The 15,718-nt window shown below is 36.3% G+C and overlaps 2 protein-coding genes across 5 annotated transcripts; one reads left to right on the forward strand and one right to left on the reverse strand.

The window, feature by feature from the left end:
• The first annotated feature begins 4,370 nt into the window (after window positions 1-4,370).
• Window positions 4,371-10,904, forward strand: LOC126632853 (uncharacterized). Of its 4 annotated transcripts, none has more exons than XM_050303356.1 (15): window positions 4,373-4,716; window positions 5,068-5,208; window positions 5,317-5,376; window positions 5,471-5,572; window positions 6,742-6,825; window positions 6,906-7,024; window positions 7,139-7,240; window positions 7,535-7,651; window positions 8,995-9,060; window positions 9,161-9,227; window positions 9,511-9,564; window positions 9,651-9,740; window positions 9,997-10,044; window positions 10,151-10,189; window positions 10,336-10,904. In XM_050303356.1, the coding sequence occupies exons 1-15, from the start codon at window positions 4,705-4,707 to the stop codon at window positions 10,441-10,443; spliced, it is 1,209 nt and encodes a 402-aa protein (XP_050159313.1). In that variant the 5' UTR covers window positions 4,373-4,704; the 3' UTR covers window positions 10,444-10,904. The 4 variants fall into 4 exon arrangements, with proteins under 4 accessions (XP_050159315.1, XP_050159313.1, XP_050159314.1 ...); XM_050303357.1 differs by having other exon boundaries at window positions 4,375-4,716; window positions 5,089-5,208; XM_050303358.1 differs by lacking the exon at window positions 9,511-9,564 and having other exon boundaries at window positions 4,371-4,716.
• Window positions 10,905-11,626: 722 nt separating this feature from the next.
• Window positions 11,627-15,504, reverse strand: LOC126632852 (ETHYLENE INSENSITIVE 3-like 1 protein). The gene is made up of 2 exons (XM_050303355.1): window positions 15,333-15,504; window positions 11,627-14,190 (listed from the first exon to the last, which is right to left on the reverse strand). Exon 2 carries the CDS (start codon window positions 13,994-13,996, stop codon window positions 12,119-12,121), a length of 1,878 nt encoding a protein of 625 aa, XP_050159312.1. The 5' UTR covers window positions 13,997-14,190; window positions 15,333-15,504; the 3' UTR covers window positions 11,627-12,118.
• Between the last annotated feature and the right edge of the window lie 214 nt (window positions 15,505-15,718).

A 15,718-nucleotide genomic window follows, 5' to 3' on the forward strand; every position in this document is an offset into this window, starting at 1 on the left:
ATATGACTTGATTTGGTCTAGGTTTCCTTGTCTTGTAGACAAAGGATTATTTTGATTTATTTTCTAGTATTGCTCCTTTGTAATCTTATAAATACCTCCTTATGGAGAAGAATAAATAAAATTATTGAAGTAGTATTTTGAGAAATGTGAGATTGTAGAGATTTTTTATTTATCCTAAACCCTTTATTTTCAACTAATAGTACATGAGAGAAATGCTAAGGAGACTTTCAAAAGTGTGACTCTCCATGAATTTTATGTAGCTCATGTTTTTAACATAATGTTTTATGATGTTAACATGGGAATTGACGTTAAATTCTGAGGTGGCAGAGATTCCACGGAGAATCCACTTTGAGAGAGTCCCCTTAGTATTTCTCAATACAAGGATATGTGTTCGTTTCTCTCTTAGTCATTTTATTGGCACGTGTTAGATTTATTTATTTAATTAATAAATATATCCACCCAAATTAGGAGTTGGATTGGAATGATATCTCTAAACAATATCTTTTTTTTTTCTTTTTGAGAAACTGAAAAATAGCATTATTAGGGCCGAAGCCAAAGAGTTACATAAGACCACCATAGACCAACCAACATCAACACAACGAGAGAAAGGTTGAAAGCTAAGACTCGGAACCTACCCCAAGTCACCTTAATCTCATTCAAAAAAATAAAACTAGGTTAGAGAACAAGGGAGGTCATCCTTGTTTAAAGAGTTGATAACAAATTAGTTATGAACTCGTTATCTTCAAAATTTGAACTCAAAAACTCTTACTTAGTTACAATTAAAGAAGAACAGCATTTGAAATATGCAAGCGCATCCAAAACTGTGTTAATTGAGTTAAGCGATGATGGTGGGGGTGTTGGAATATATTAGTATTTTAGGTATTATTTTGTTTGAGTTTTCTTATAAGTTTAGTTTGGGTATAGCCTGTTAGCATTAGGGTTAGGGTTAGTTTATTATAAATAGAGTGCTTTGTTATTCATTAGAAAAAAAAAGGTAGTCACAATGTAGCCTATTAGGGTTTTGTAGTCTTTCCGACATTCTCGTTTGTTTAATAATATTCTTATTATTTTGTTAGTCTCGTTCGTTGCGCACTCTGATATTCAACTTGGTATCAGAGCGGGTTCGATCCTTAGGGTTCAATCCGTTCTCGTTGGTATCAATTTGTTTGTATCAGTTTTGTTTCCGTCATCTTCCGTTGTTTGTGTTTTCGTTTTAGATTTGTTAGTTGGTATTAATTGTTTGCAAGAAAAAAAAAAAGAAAATAGAAAGGATCTTGCTACTGCTGTTTGTTTGCACAGAAGAAAAAAAGAAAAAAAGAAAGGTTCTGCTGTTTGTTCGCATGAAAGAAAAAAAAAATGGGAAGGAAGGAAATGATAGAAAAAAAAAAGCAAAAAGAGAAGGAAAAAGAAAAACAATTGTTTGCTGTTAGTTTAAACAAAAAAAAAATGGTTATCCTATTATGAGGTCTTTGTTTTGAAGTTTGGGTATCTGCTGTTGCCGTTCGCAATGAATTCTCGAGTTGCTAGAATATTTTTGACGTTGTTCATTTGTTGGTACAATTGAAATATGGAAATCTCGTTCGTTTAGTGACGGGTTCTCTCCATACTCTTAACACTAGCCAGTTTGAACCAGAACCAGCTTGCCAGTCAAGTCAAGAATCAAGTCAAGTCAAGTTTGCATGTCTGTCTGTCCGCCTAATGGATTCAGTCCGCATCTGCTTGTTTGCAAACTCATGTCGTATACCGCCATGAGTTGGATGGGGGGTGTTGGAATATATTAGTATTTTAGGTATTATTTTGTTTGAGTTTTCTTATAAGTTTAGTTTGGGTATAGCCTGTTAGCATTATGGTTAGGGTTAGTTTATTATAAATAGAGTGCTTTGTTATTCATTAGAAAAAAAGCTAGTCACAATGTAGCCTATTAGGGTTTTGTAGTCGTTCCGGCATTCTCGTTTGTTTAATAATATTCTTATTATTTTGTTAGTTTCGTTTGTTGCGCACTCTGATATTCAACTGAAGATGTAAACGATGAAGTTATGGCACCTGCACCAGATTTGAATGGTGGTAGACTGATTGAGTAGTTAGGGTTATTCTTTTCAATTCTTTTTCTTCTCTTTAATGTAAATTAGTGTAAACAAATATCGCATCTAAAAAAAATCCAAATAGATTCCAAGCAAGCACTCTGATTGATTTTTGGGTCAAGAAGTGATTGCACAAGTCGAATTTGGAAGTGGGGAGGCCATGATTAAAAAGTTGCATTAACGCGAAAATGATGGCATGTGTTTGTTGGCCATGATTAAAAAACCACGAGTGGATATAATAATCATTTATGCAAAGGGATTAGTTGGTTTCGGCAGTTCATTTTTTTCGAGATCGAAAAGACTCACATAAGCATTTCAGCCTCTTTTAACAACCATCGTGTATTCACATGCGCTAAGAATCAAACTCGGGAAATAGCATGTGAAACATGTGTTTGGAATTCGTCTCAAACCACTAGATATGATAATGATTTCACATATTTGATAATCAAAACAAATTAAAATCATTAGTTGGTTTACCTTAATGTTTCGATAAACAAAAAAAAAGTTATACATAAGATGGTTCATGCCCAATTGGAATTCATGTAATACCTTTTGTTTTGTATTCGTTTTTTTATAAATAAAATGATATGTTTACATTAAAGGGTGGAGAATTTGAGCTAAGTAGACAATGATAACCATAATAGTTTTGTGTGGATCTTGTCATCCACGGAAGTTAAATTTAAGACATTTTATTTATAATTGAATATGTATATGTGTATGACTAGATCATAGTGCTAAATAACTATTAGTAATTGTTTTGTTTAGAGAATTTCATGTCATCCCAACTTAATGAAGTTTTCAATTTCAATGTTAATGTAGATAAGATGATCCCATGTCATTCATTGGCTAACTTGTTTATTAAGCATGTGATATTTGTTCAAGTTCACTCCTTTATATCAAACTAAAATTATGATACAAAAAATTACATTATTCACACTTCTTACCAACAAAAATATAATTACTTCTTTGCTTCATTTGTACTATAGTTTATGAGTGCTCAAATCCCTACCACTTATTCTTAGGTTTGATTTTTATAGATGGTGAACTCAATACTCAATTAAGGTTGGTCAACTAGAAAGATTTTCAATGTTTTCAAAACACGGGACGACAGAACACCACATGTCATTATACAATTAGAGAAAAGTTTTTTTTTTCTTTTTTTTTCCCCAATGTCCTCTAATTGTTTAAGGACATGTGGTGTTGCCCCTTATTCCGAACATTAAAATATCGTTATATTAAAATAAAACAGTAACACGTGAATTCTCAATTAATTTTGTATCAGTTAAAATATATAGTTTTATAGCAACTAACATAATTTTTTGGACTAAAATGCCAAATTTTTTTTCGACTTCCTTTTAATAATAATTCCCTTTCTAAATCGAATTCTTTCTTTCCTTAAATAATAAATTATTTCTATTCCTTAAATAATCGAATTCTTTATGCACGTTTCTTTTAATTCTGAGAAAACAGAAAAGAGAATGATACTTGTTGGCAAGGTAAGGCGAGTAGAAGTGTAAAGCTAGACGAGCGAGTAGAAGTTTGGCAAGTGGTGCCGCGTTTTCCTTCCCACAGCAAACATTCCCGCGTATAAAAGCACTTTCTCGCGGCGTACGATTCGGCTTCCAAGTCTTTCCACTCATCATTTCTTCAATTTAATCAAATTTATAATTAATTAATAAGATTTTTTAACAACAAAAACTCATATCTAACTTTTTTTTGTTAACAGGAGTGAGTGGCTCAGTCTCACAGTGTTTAGTAATAATGTGGTTTAAATTTGTCTTGGTAAGAATCGAATCTGAAACTTCTTACTTACAAATGAAAAAAAATAATATTAGACCGTAATACTAAATGATCATATCTATCTACTTATTAACAAAATTTTGACTGTAAAGAAATTGTAAAAAAAAATAATTAAAATAATGACAATATAGTAAATTAAACACAAAATAATATTACTAATTTTTTTTTTTTAAAAGCTCACAGCCGAATAATATCAGTAGCCTATTTTTTTTTCTTCCACATATTTATCTTAAATAAAATAAACTTTTAGTAATGAAATAGTATTGAGAAACAATTATAAAAAATACGAACATTTTCTCGTTTTAAAATAATCTAGAAAAATTTTAACGGCTATTTTATATTTTAATATTTTCTCAATTGTTTTTAAACTTTAAATGCACATGGCTTGCATGTGTACAATTCTTATTTTAATTTAATTTATACCCACTTCCTTGTCTCTTCTTCTCCTCTCTTCCAATACAATAATTAATTCCAATTATTTATTTGTTTATTTATTTATTTATCGGTCCTCTGTCTCCGTCTGTGTCGCCCTTTTCTGTCTGCTTCTTCACTGGGTTTTGATTCGAAAGGCGAAGGCGCTGGGTGTTTTGCTTCTGGGATATCGACACCGCTTCATAAGGCTGGCACGCGTGTCTTTTGGCATATTACTGTATACTTTATTTGGGTGTCCAAAGACTCCATCTTTTTCTTCCCAATTCCTTTCTTTACTTTCAGACTTTGTGTTGCAAAATCCAAGACCCAAACAACTTGTCCTTTCAACTTCTTCTTCTTCTTCTTCTTCCTCTTCCTCTTCTTTTCAGAGTTCCCTAAAGTTGCAGCACAAATGATCAACCCTGTAAGCCTCCCTCTCTCTCTCTCTCTCTCTCTCTCTTGTTTGATTCTACTTAACTGTGAGTTTTTGAGACGGAGTTGTGATTCTCTTGGATTAAAGTTGTAGGCTTGCAGCACATTAACTTGAAAAGTTACTGGGGAAGGATCGCGAGAGTTGTATTGCTATGTTGAAATTGACAATGTTTGGGGGAAACTTACGGTTTCTTGTCTTTTAACTGCCTAGAGTTGAAAATAATTTCTTGGGCTAAGAAATGAATTCTTTTGCTATTTTCGTTCTTACTTCATCTGCTAATCGACCCCCATGAAGGCTTGATGGGATCAAATGTGATACAATGTGACTAACATTTATGACTAGTTTCCTCATTGTTTTTGTCAGGCCGCTGCGCTGTCGGACCCGAAGAATAGGTCATTCTACTGCAGTCTCTTCCTTGTAGCTTCTTTGATCTGCGGGGCTTACTTCATCGGTGGTGCAACCATTGCTCACGAGTACAAGGAAGTATGTCTGTTTTTTTGGTTCTTCAAGTTGTGTGCACCTTTTACTTTTGTTCTGCAGGTTCTGTATTACCTTTTATCAATTAAATGGTCCCGGAAATCTTTCTTGCAGAAATTAACAAGATGGAAAGTGGTCTACAATAGGCAGAATACAAATTTTCATACGTGCAGGGTTTGCATCTTACCGGGAATATTAAGTGTGTTTTTTTTTTTATGGCATCTGAAGTTACTTCTATTGCTGAATTTGTTTTCCTTTTCATCTTCAGAATCGTTGCCAACCTTCAGGGAGTGAGGCATTACCGGAAGGAATTATTGCCAAAACATCGGACTTGGAACCGCTGCCTCTATGGGGTTCATCTGTGAAAAATGTATGCGAGGCTATGGCGAGTTTTACTTGAATACTAGATTCATTCCATTTATGAAACTATATAGTTCTTTCTTGTTAATTGATAAATGATAATGCATACTTATCCTTTGTATGAGAAGCACGGGTTCATGTTGCTAAGTAGTTTTTTATCCCCTGTCTTCCGTGTGTCTTTTATGTATCATTTAACTAAGTCGAGAGCATATTAGTATGCTGGAAGCATCTTAACTGGATTGACATGTTTTGTTAAACTTTACATGGTCCTAAAGCTAGTGAAATTTGTTTTCTTTGACATCTGTCTGAAGTCCTGAACATTGTTTTATTATAAGTTTCATCGCCAATGTAATGCAGGTTGTTGTTTACAAAAATGGTAATTTCAAATGTAAAGACATAGCTCTAAAATGAAATGAACTGTTGCAGGTCCCTTTTTTTCTCTAGGATATTGGCGGGTGTATACTATCGACGTACTTATTACTCATTCATTTTGGTAACGTACCTTGGTTTTAGATGCAAACTCTCATCATACCTTGCTTAGCAACCTCAGATAAAAGGCCCCGATTGATAATTATTCATTTTTTTAGTTTTAGTTTTCACTTTCTGTGATTGAGATATGAGGGACGGATATGGGGAAAATGAGGGATGAAGAAGAATGATGGGATGAGAGGGAAAGAAATAAAGAAGCATGAATGTAAACAATTCTTTAAAGTTAAAACAACTTAGCATTTGTTTTGTATGCCTTTTGCATTTGTTCTACATATCTACCAGCTTAAAATGGTTTTGCTTGACTGGTTGTTTCCTGAACAAAATTGCTTGTGGCATCTACTGTCCTATTAAATTAAACATGCTCTTGCATCTGTTTGCTTTGATGCAAATCATTCTCAATAGACTGCAAAATATTGAGAGGGTTAGGGCTAAGAGGAGCAAAAAGGGTTTTCCATGAGATGGGAAATGAAAATATTAGCCCCATAGAAATTTCTTTGGGACTTTTTGTACAAATAAGAAAGTTTGAAATTTCTAGTTTAGGGACATAAATTCTTGCTTCCACCTGGTTCATTCCTATTAATATTCGTTATCTACAATGGTATACAATAAAATGTGTTTGTGCGCATATATATTTCTTTTATTCTTTTAGGGTGTTCATACTGCCTAAAATTTGCAAAATTCTTGTTTCAGGAAAACTCAAAACCTTCTAAGAGCTTGCTGGCAATTGCAGTTGGAATAAGGCAGAAAGAAATAGTGGACAAAATTGTCAAAAAGGTAGTGATATAATTGGCTCATACCCTTCACATTACAATATTCTTTCCATATTATGATAAACATCTGCTGTTGTATTGCAGTTTCTATCAAGTGATTTCGTTGTTATGCTTTTTCATTATGATGGTGCGGTGGATAAATGGAGGGATTTACCTTGGAGTGATCGTGCCATACACGTGTCTGTGATGAATCAAACAAAATGGTAAATGTTATTCTCTCACATGGTCACTTGAACTGTAGCTAGTTACCTTTGGGCAGGAATACTCTATACATTTGTGGATAACATTTTAATGAAACATATTGTATGATGACATAGGTGGCTCGCCAAACGTTTCCTGCATCCAGATATAGTTTCCGAGTACAAATATATTTTTCTTTGGGATGAGGACCTTGGAGTTGAGAATTTTAACCCAAAACGGTAACCAATGGCATTTTTTATTTTTTTAGAATAATCTTGGAATTGTGAGCACCTATGCATGCGTTTACACTTTACAAATGCCAAATGAAAACTAAATAAGAGCCCTCCATTCACAAATATTAAAATATATGTTTTTTTTCAATTATAAACTGGGTGCAGAGCTATTGTAGCAACTGGAATATGAAATGTTGTAATCAAGTCATTCAGTAGTAATGTTTCACAGATAAGAAAATAGAAAACCGATTTGGTATCACATAGAGACGTAATGCATTGTGTTTGGAACATGTCCTGCAGTTATGTATCCATTATTCAGGAAGAGGGACTTGAAATATCACAGCCAGCACTTGATCCTGACAAGTCAGAGGTGTATCATCCAATCACTGCACGTGTGAAGAAATCAAAAGTGCACAGGTCAGTGTACTATATTTTCTTGAATGTGGATTTCCTGTGGTAACTTCACTGTCTAATATACGTAGAGACCAATGTAGTTTAGGACTCTTAGTCCTTGGGTTCCATCCTTGGTTTAAACGTTATGCCAATCTCTAAATACGTTGTTTGAAAGTTGAGGAACAAGAATGCCAAATGCTGATTGGGGTTTTGTTAATAAAAATTCCACTTTTTACCCATCCGTATCTTCATTCAGAAACTAAATTTCCTACTTGAATTATATATGTAATGTACTTCAGCTCAGCTAGGCTAACACACACAAAAGCATTATTGTTAAACTCCTCGAAGAAAAGTTGTTGAGCAACACGTCACTCTTTGTAACACTCTAGGAATTGTTTAGGAAAGTCAATGATCTTCTGAAACGAGGCCTCATCCTGTATTTACTTATTCCATGAAACACTTGTAGGATTCTGGATTATATGTAGCTCACTATTGTCGTACTGCCCCATGTAAAAGCCCACAGACTACCCATAACTAACAGCTAGAAGCTAATATTAACTAATCTAACTGCTCCTTCCCTATTGGTTAAAATCTTTGACATGGTCTACTGACTTGTTTTTTGCTTCCTTGGTAGATGACAGAGTATGAAACTTTGAACCGTTAGATTAATTTATTGTCACAGTTCCCTATAGGACCAAGGAGTATCATTTCTACTCTCTTGCTGCAACATACTAGATAAGGCATCAGGTTTACTTGAGGCTAAGTTATTTCATTCAATAAGTCAATAAAATTTAAACCCCTTAGGAGAAATGGCTGTTTTCTCGTCAGCGTAGAGAGAAATTTGTATTTCCTTGAATACGCACCAAATCTTAGTGCTCTGTAGTACAGTAACAGCTATTGTCATAAGACCGCTTTTAAATATTGTAGCACACTTTCTTTAGTTTAAAGTTGGGTGATATGTTGAATTCAATAAGTTCAGTGACGGGATGGATATTGTAGGACCTCTCCATTTTGGTTACCTGCATTGGCTTAGACCAAGACTGGCCCGATGGGTAATCATTGTGCAATTTCTGTGTAATTATCTAGTATACATAAATTTCATTTGGAGTTTTGTAGAGGGAGAACTGCGGTTGAATTGAGAGGAATGGCCAAACCATATATATTTGCTTTGTGTTCTTGTACTGTGGCTTTCTGTTCTCTTACTGTTGCTATGGTTTCTTTCATCAATTGCTTTCTGGCATAGCAACCATTTTGGGGTTTTATATAAACTTGTACTTCTCTTATTATAAATTTTCTTTTCGTCAATTTGGGATATCAAAACATACATAGAATTGAGTTTGATCCATCTTCGCCTAATTTTTCAACAGAAGGTTTCATAAGTATAAAGGCAGTGCAAGGTGTGACGACCATAGTTCTGCTCCTCCTTGTGCAGGGTAAGAAACTTCCTATCCGCTATTTTCTGTGTTGTAACTCGGATAAAGTACTTTTCTGAATAGTTTCCTTTCGGGTGTTTGGTATGTTCTGTTATAACAGTTGGGTGGAAATGATGGCACCTGTATTCTCAAGATCTGCATGGCAATGTGTATGGTACATGATCCAGGTACATGATCCTTACTAAACCAATACGAACCACCTTCACAGTGTGTTTACTTATTTTTGGTAGCGTACAACTATTTACGACATTATATAGATGAGTATGTGAAAATAGATTTCATCATTTATGCCCGCCAAATTTTTCATTAATGGTGACGCTGAATGATCCATGTAATTTAAACACAACAGAATACCTTGTAGTAGAAACAACCATTAAACGCAAAAGAATATTTTGGAGAATTTGTACTATTTGTAAGGAACTTTCTGGTGATTATTTATTATTCCTACAGAATGATCTGGTCCATGCATGGGGCCTGGATGTGCAGCTTGGTTATTGTGCACAAGTAAATTTTCCTGCCTTATAGCTTTGTTTTTATTCTCTTGGTTATTGTGCACACGTACTTTGTGATAACCGAACTTTATGTTTCAGGGAGATCGAACACAAAACGTTGGTGTGGTTGACTCAGAGTATATAGTTCATCTTGGTCTTTCTACGCTCGGTGTCTCAGATGGCAATAAGGCAAGCATCATGGCATCTTGGGTCGTTTAACTATTTAAAATAGTAACGTTGAAGACTTGTCTTGATTGTTATTCCATACATCTATAGCAGATGCAACATCATTAGTGTGAAATACTTGGATTGATGCAATATGCAGTTTCTAAACATTTCAAACATGATTATTTATTTTGTTCTAGCAGGATAAGTTCGTTTATGTTCTTGACGTTTCATATCATTCTCTGACCTCTTTCTCTTTTCCTTCTGTTCACTTGCATAGGTGACTAATGGCCCGGATCCTTCTCAGAAAGGGGACTCGAAAGCATTGGTGTGTTCTGCATATTTTTCTCTATTTTCTTTTTCGTTCAATGTATTAGATTATTTATTGACCTATAACGTGAGTTCTGATGTGAGTTCATCATTTGTAATTTCAGGCACCATCTTCCTCGGATAAAGTCAATGATCGATCTAAAGTAAGCATTCTTAAACTGCTGTCCTGTTAAAATCGTGTATTTCTCCTCCGTGCACACCCATACGCATTTGTAGACGATGTAAACATTTTATCAATTCATATACATTGCTTGCAACTACTTATCTGGCGAATGCTATTTGTTGGCAGGTTAGGATGCAGTCCTTTATTGACATGCAGATCTTTAAGGAAAGATGGAGTGCTGCAGTAAAGGAGGATAAATGTTGGGTTGACCCATATCAACTATCAACAAACTGAAGCGAGCGTAAATTATATTTATAGGACATCCATCGCGCAAAATGCAAGGTCGATGGCCATCCTTGTGCAGACAACAGAAGTCACTAAAGCGTAACTGTGCATACATTTAGGCTTTAGCTTGTGAGGATATATATCGCAAGCGATGTATAAATTTTCGTGGTGACGCAAATTCATATCAAACAGCTGACGACAAACATTTCAAGACCGACATGGAAGCTGTGATGTGAAATTGACTCACCAATGTTGCATAGCTGGTGCCTGGTGAGACAATGCATTGTTGTACTCCAGGCAGGAAAGACAGGACCGGCTTTCGTGTTTGTGATTGTATCATCCGTTCATTGTAAATTTCATTTCGATGTGTGAAGACCGATTGATTTATTGATTGTTGATAACCTGTGTAAGGCCGTTCGGAATAATATTTAGAGTGAAGGAGGTTTAGAGCTTCTGTTTTGTTCTGCGAATTCGCTGTCTGTTTGTTGTTAGTTTATCTCAATTAAAATGCAGATATAAGATTGCATCTCAATGCCGAATGACGTGATTATGATATACAGAAAAAAAGATATACAGAAAAAAATCTTTAGAGGCACGTAACGTCTGTGATAATAAATGGCTCTCGCACACTCGGGAGGCTGGTAATGACTAAAGGATCCCTCCTGCTCCAAACTTTCTGAAGATAAATTTTGATGGGTATGTTATAAATAATCATGCAGCCGCGGGTTTCGTTGTTAGAGATGCATTTTGGTTCTCCGATTGTTGCGGGGACTAGAAACTTGGGTGGTACTAGATACCGGTTGGCGGTTGCGAAAGTTGCCGCAGGGTGACTCCAAACTTGTCATTGACACAGTTAGACTCGATCTCTTGGCGGACATGTGTTTTAGGGAGACAAATTTCCTAACGGATGCCATTACTAATGTAATGCGTACCATTCTGTTGATAAGCCAACTTTAAAAGTTTTAACAACTTTAGCCGTTTAATCAAATTTTAATAGCCCGAATCCCCGGACTTAGTGGATTAGGAGGAAGGGATCCCGGAAATCTAGCCGGCCATTGAAGTGGTGGCATCCCATACACTGGTGACTCGTGCATTGTAGAATTTTCGTGCAACAGATCAACATAGATGGAGCTGATAGCAAGAACAGTTGAAATCAATCTCTTCCAAGGAAACAAGCAACAGGTACGGCTAGTTATATAAAAACCACCACATATATAGATGTCTTGTGTGTATACATTACAAAAACCACATGCCAACATCGACTTTAGCAACCGGAAAATGTTACCAACACTTCGACAAAAGCACAGAACATCAGATTGGGTTTTCCGGTCCTTTATTGGCTCTACTCGACTGCAACTAGATATATACCTATACTTAAATGAGAAAGTTGCGGTACGAGAAACCCCCAAGTTCTCGAGGGTTTTAAACGTCTAACAAGTCCGGCGGCTAAATACCCAGCCAAACATAACGAAGCTTATCTATTTGCCCAGGAACTGTGTAAACCAATCCCCACCCCACCCACGCCACCCCTAAACACAGATTTGGGATGTAACATAGTAGCAGTCATATAAACATCTAACACGTCCAAAAGATAAAAAGAGCAACTAAACTTGGAAAGAAGCTTTCACCTAAACAGCGTAACTCCAACAGGTAGACTGGAGCAGTCAACATAAGAAACCCCACTTCATGGGAACCAGGGAGATGCATCTTGGTTCACCGGCGGGTCCATAGCATTATAACCAACGTGCGCCAAGTGAAAGGGGGAGTCAAATCTTATGTCGACATCTTCGCTGGAATTGTTTCCAAATGGAGACTCAAATGCCATCAACTGATCAAACTGAACTTCCGGGGATGAAAAGCCTGGATGAAGCATAAGCATGGGGGATGGTTCCGACATGTTCATGTTGCGTCCTATGTCCACGCCGTGACCAAACAAGTTATCATTCATTGGAAATTGATAGTTCGCCTGCTGCTGATTGCGATCATCTATAACATTGAGGTTTCCAGGATTGCAGTTCTTGTTCTGCTGAATATTACTATCATAGAATGACATAAGCTCCGATATCATTTTCTGCCCATCCTCGGCAACTCCAAGTCCTGAAGCATCAAACCTACCTGACTGGTTCACTGGTTGTTGAATTCCAAGTCCCGAATCATCAAACATACTTGACTGGTTCACTGGTTGATTTGCTGGTGTAGGTTGTTGAGCAATGGGTAGAGAGAAGCTCACAGGTGTCTCATTGTGAAGCTGAAAGCTTGACATTCCAAGCACTTGTGAAGAATTACTCCGGTGTGGACAATTCAACTGATGATTGTTTCTTGCAGTTATGTCAAGAAAGCCTAGGCGATAATCATGATACGGGCACTGCAGATATTCGCAGGTGTAAACCTTCTGATTTAACATCATTTGTGGCTCTTCAGCCAGCTGCTTCCTCTTTTGACCAAAATCGGAGTTGATCTCAATAAGCTCTCTCTTAATCTGAGGTCCCAGCCTCTCTCTTTGTCCAGTGGCTCCAATGTTGAAGTGATTAACAAGAGGTTTGCAATCCTCTATTTCAACATTTTCGTCATCATCAACCCCTTCGACATCATAATCACTAGTTCCACTGATTGCTAGAGAGTCATTCCCACCAGCAAATGGAGGTGGACATCTATCAGGATATAGCCTCCGGGCCAAAGCTTCCTCCTGGTTTAAAATGGCTAGCCAAGTGGCACTCTCCTTGGCAGTCATTTTGTCCTGCAAACATTTAGACTGACAAACAAGCTTGCGGATCTTGGCAATATCTGGGGACATGTGCTTTATCACAGCCGTGAGAACACCAACCTTCCAAGCCTTCTTCAGATCATGAGGCTTCTTGTATGGGGGAGGACCCTGATCCTTGGGCAGATTTAGTTGAGGCCACCATTCCTCATTACCAGTAGGCCACCAAGGTGGGGCAACACCCTTCTCCAACGGGAAACGTCTTTGGGGTGGATTGCAGTGCTGCATCAAAGCTGACAAAAGTGAACCAAGAGTGGTGTCTTGGAGCTCCTGCAAGGTGTGAGGAGTGGAGGCCACCGCACTGAAGTGTTCATTCTTCCCAGGGATTGAATGATCCGCCTGATACTTAGAAATGGCAGCTGGGCCATTACGATCAAATCTTACTTTTTCCTTCCACCATGCTCTCAGATTGTCAGAAGCGCCACTCACTGGTTTTCCTTTTTCAGGGATAATTCCATAAACAAAACCTTGAGCTTTGCAAACTTCCATCATTTTCAGCATATATTTCAGGATTCCATCTTGTGCCCGTGACATCTTCTTCCTCCGAGCTTGTTCCTGTGATTGACGCTGTCTTGCATTGTCAACTCCTTCCTTTCCCTTAGTTTGTTCTTTCAGCCTCTTCAATAGCATTCTATCTCTCCACATCCTCTTCTCGAGCTCATCAACATCCATTTCTTCATCACTATAATCCTCCTCTGCTGTCGCCTCTGGTTCATGCTCTGGAGCTGCATCCCCTTCCCCAGATGGAGCAGAAAGAAAGTCAAGATTATCACAGAAGCCCAACTCCTCAAAGATCCCCATTTAGCACTGACACAAACCACGTCAACTTCTCCGCCCTTCTCTCTTTTTTTTTCTTTTTTTTTTTCCAAACTTCTCTGCCCTTCTCTCTCTGTAGAAGATTTCCAATCTTGTGCACAGTTATTAGCTTTAAAATTTCTGAGAGCCAAGGTTCACCAATAAAGGATAAATCCCGAAAGTAAAGAAAATCGAATTTTCTGCAAAATAAATAAATTTCAAATAACTCAGTTAATACCACAATTTTAGCAGATCATAGATCAGGTACATTGAACTAGCAAGTAATGACTTAAATTCGATGAAAGTAAAAACCAGGGAAAGTACATAATTTCATAAATACGATTAATCACAAACATAAAAAGTAGCACAATAAATTAGGCGAAACTGCTACCATAAATTAGAAGGGTATCAAACCCGCAACTAATTCAAGCAAGCAAACAAAGAAACGTAACGGAACTCCTTGTTTTCACATACAAAATGAAAAAGAAAATAAAAGAACCAAAGATAATCCCAACGCATGGACATCATCACTACAAGAATATCCGAGAAAAAAAAAGAAGAAAAAAACAACAAAAAGAAGAAAAATATATCCACCAGCATCACGAAAATCAAAAGGTATTAGCAATAAAAACCAAATTAAAGTTACACGTAATACCCTGCAACTGCGAACGGACTAAAGCTGAACGAACAGAGCCAAGCACCTCCAGATCTACCATCTTCCAGATTCATTTTCTTTACAATAACACGTTATTAACGAGCATTGACAGAACCGAGTTTCCGGTCTTTTATTATTGTTTACACAAACTGAAATATAGCTTATAACGCCGGTTTACAGCAAATATACCACCTATCTAAGCAACATGATTCACTTATTAATCCGTTTTCATCATTTAATATAAACCCAGAAATTGCGAGTAGCCGTCTTTTCGGATCTAAACGTTGTTTACGCATCAATCAATCCAGATCCAAACATATCATTTCCAAATTTTGCAAATCCAAATATTAAAACACAACAAAAAAAACCCCGGAAATAAAAATCAAACCGAAATTTAAAAAATATGGTAAACAGCAAGAAACACCAAACAAAACCCAGATAGAATCCATTACATATACTTGCAAATGAATAAGAGAGGAACCCTAGAGTGTAAGATACGGCAGTAGCACACAGATCAACCATCAAAAACCTTGAAAAGTCACTGAATTGAGAACAAATATATTTATTTATTAATTATGCAGACAAGAACAGATTAACCTAAACAATAAACAGAACAATCAGAAATGAAACAACTAGTTTTTATTTAAAAAAATTCAAAAAAAAAAAAAGAGTAGAAAATTAAGGTACCTGATTGATTGAAATCATGAGCTGGTAGGATGCATTGAAGCTCCTCAAGCACTCTCTGATTGTTCACAGAGAGAAAGAAGAGAGATTTTTTTTTTTTTTTTTTTTTTTTTTTTTTAGTCAGAGGAGAGAGAAGAAGAAACGAGAGAAGATAAAATGTTGGCTGGATAGCCCCAAGGGACAAGGATATGAAGTCTAAGCATCAGTGGACTTATTTAACTAGGGTTAGGTTAGCTTTTAACCGTGGTTAAGGTGTGGGGTAAACTCTTGGGTTACGTGGTACTTCGACATCATTTATACTATCCATCCTATATGTGAAATTAAATTATTTTCTTTTTATAATTTCTGTCTTATATTTTAAGTTTTACATATACAAAAATGCATATGAA

The sequence above is a fragment of the Malus sylvestris genome, chromosome 8, assembly GCF_916048215.2.
Source record: "Malus sylvestris chromosome 8, drMalSylv7.2, whole genome shotgun sequence".
Classification (NCBI taxonomy): Eukaryota; Viridiplantae; Streptophyta; class Magnoliopsida; order Rosales; family Rosaceae; genus Malus; species Malus sylvestris.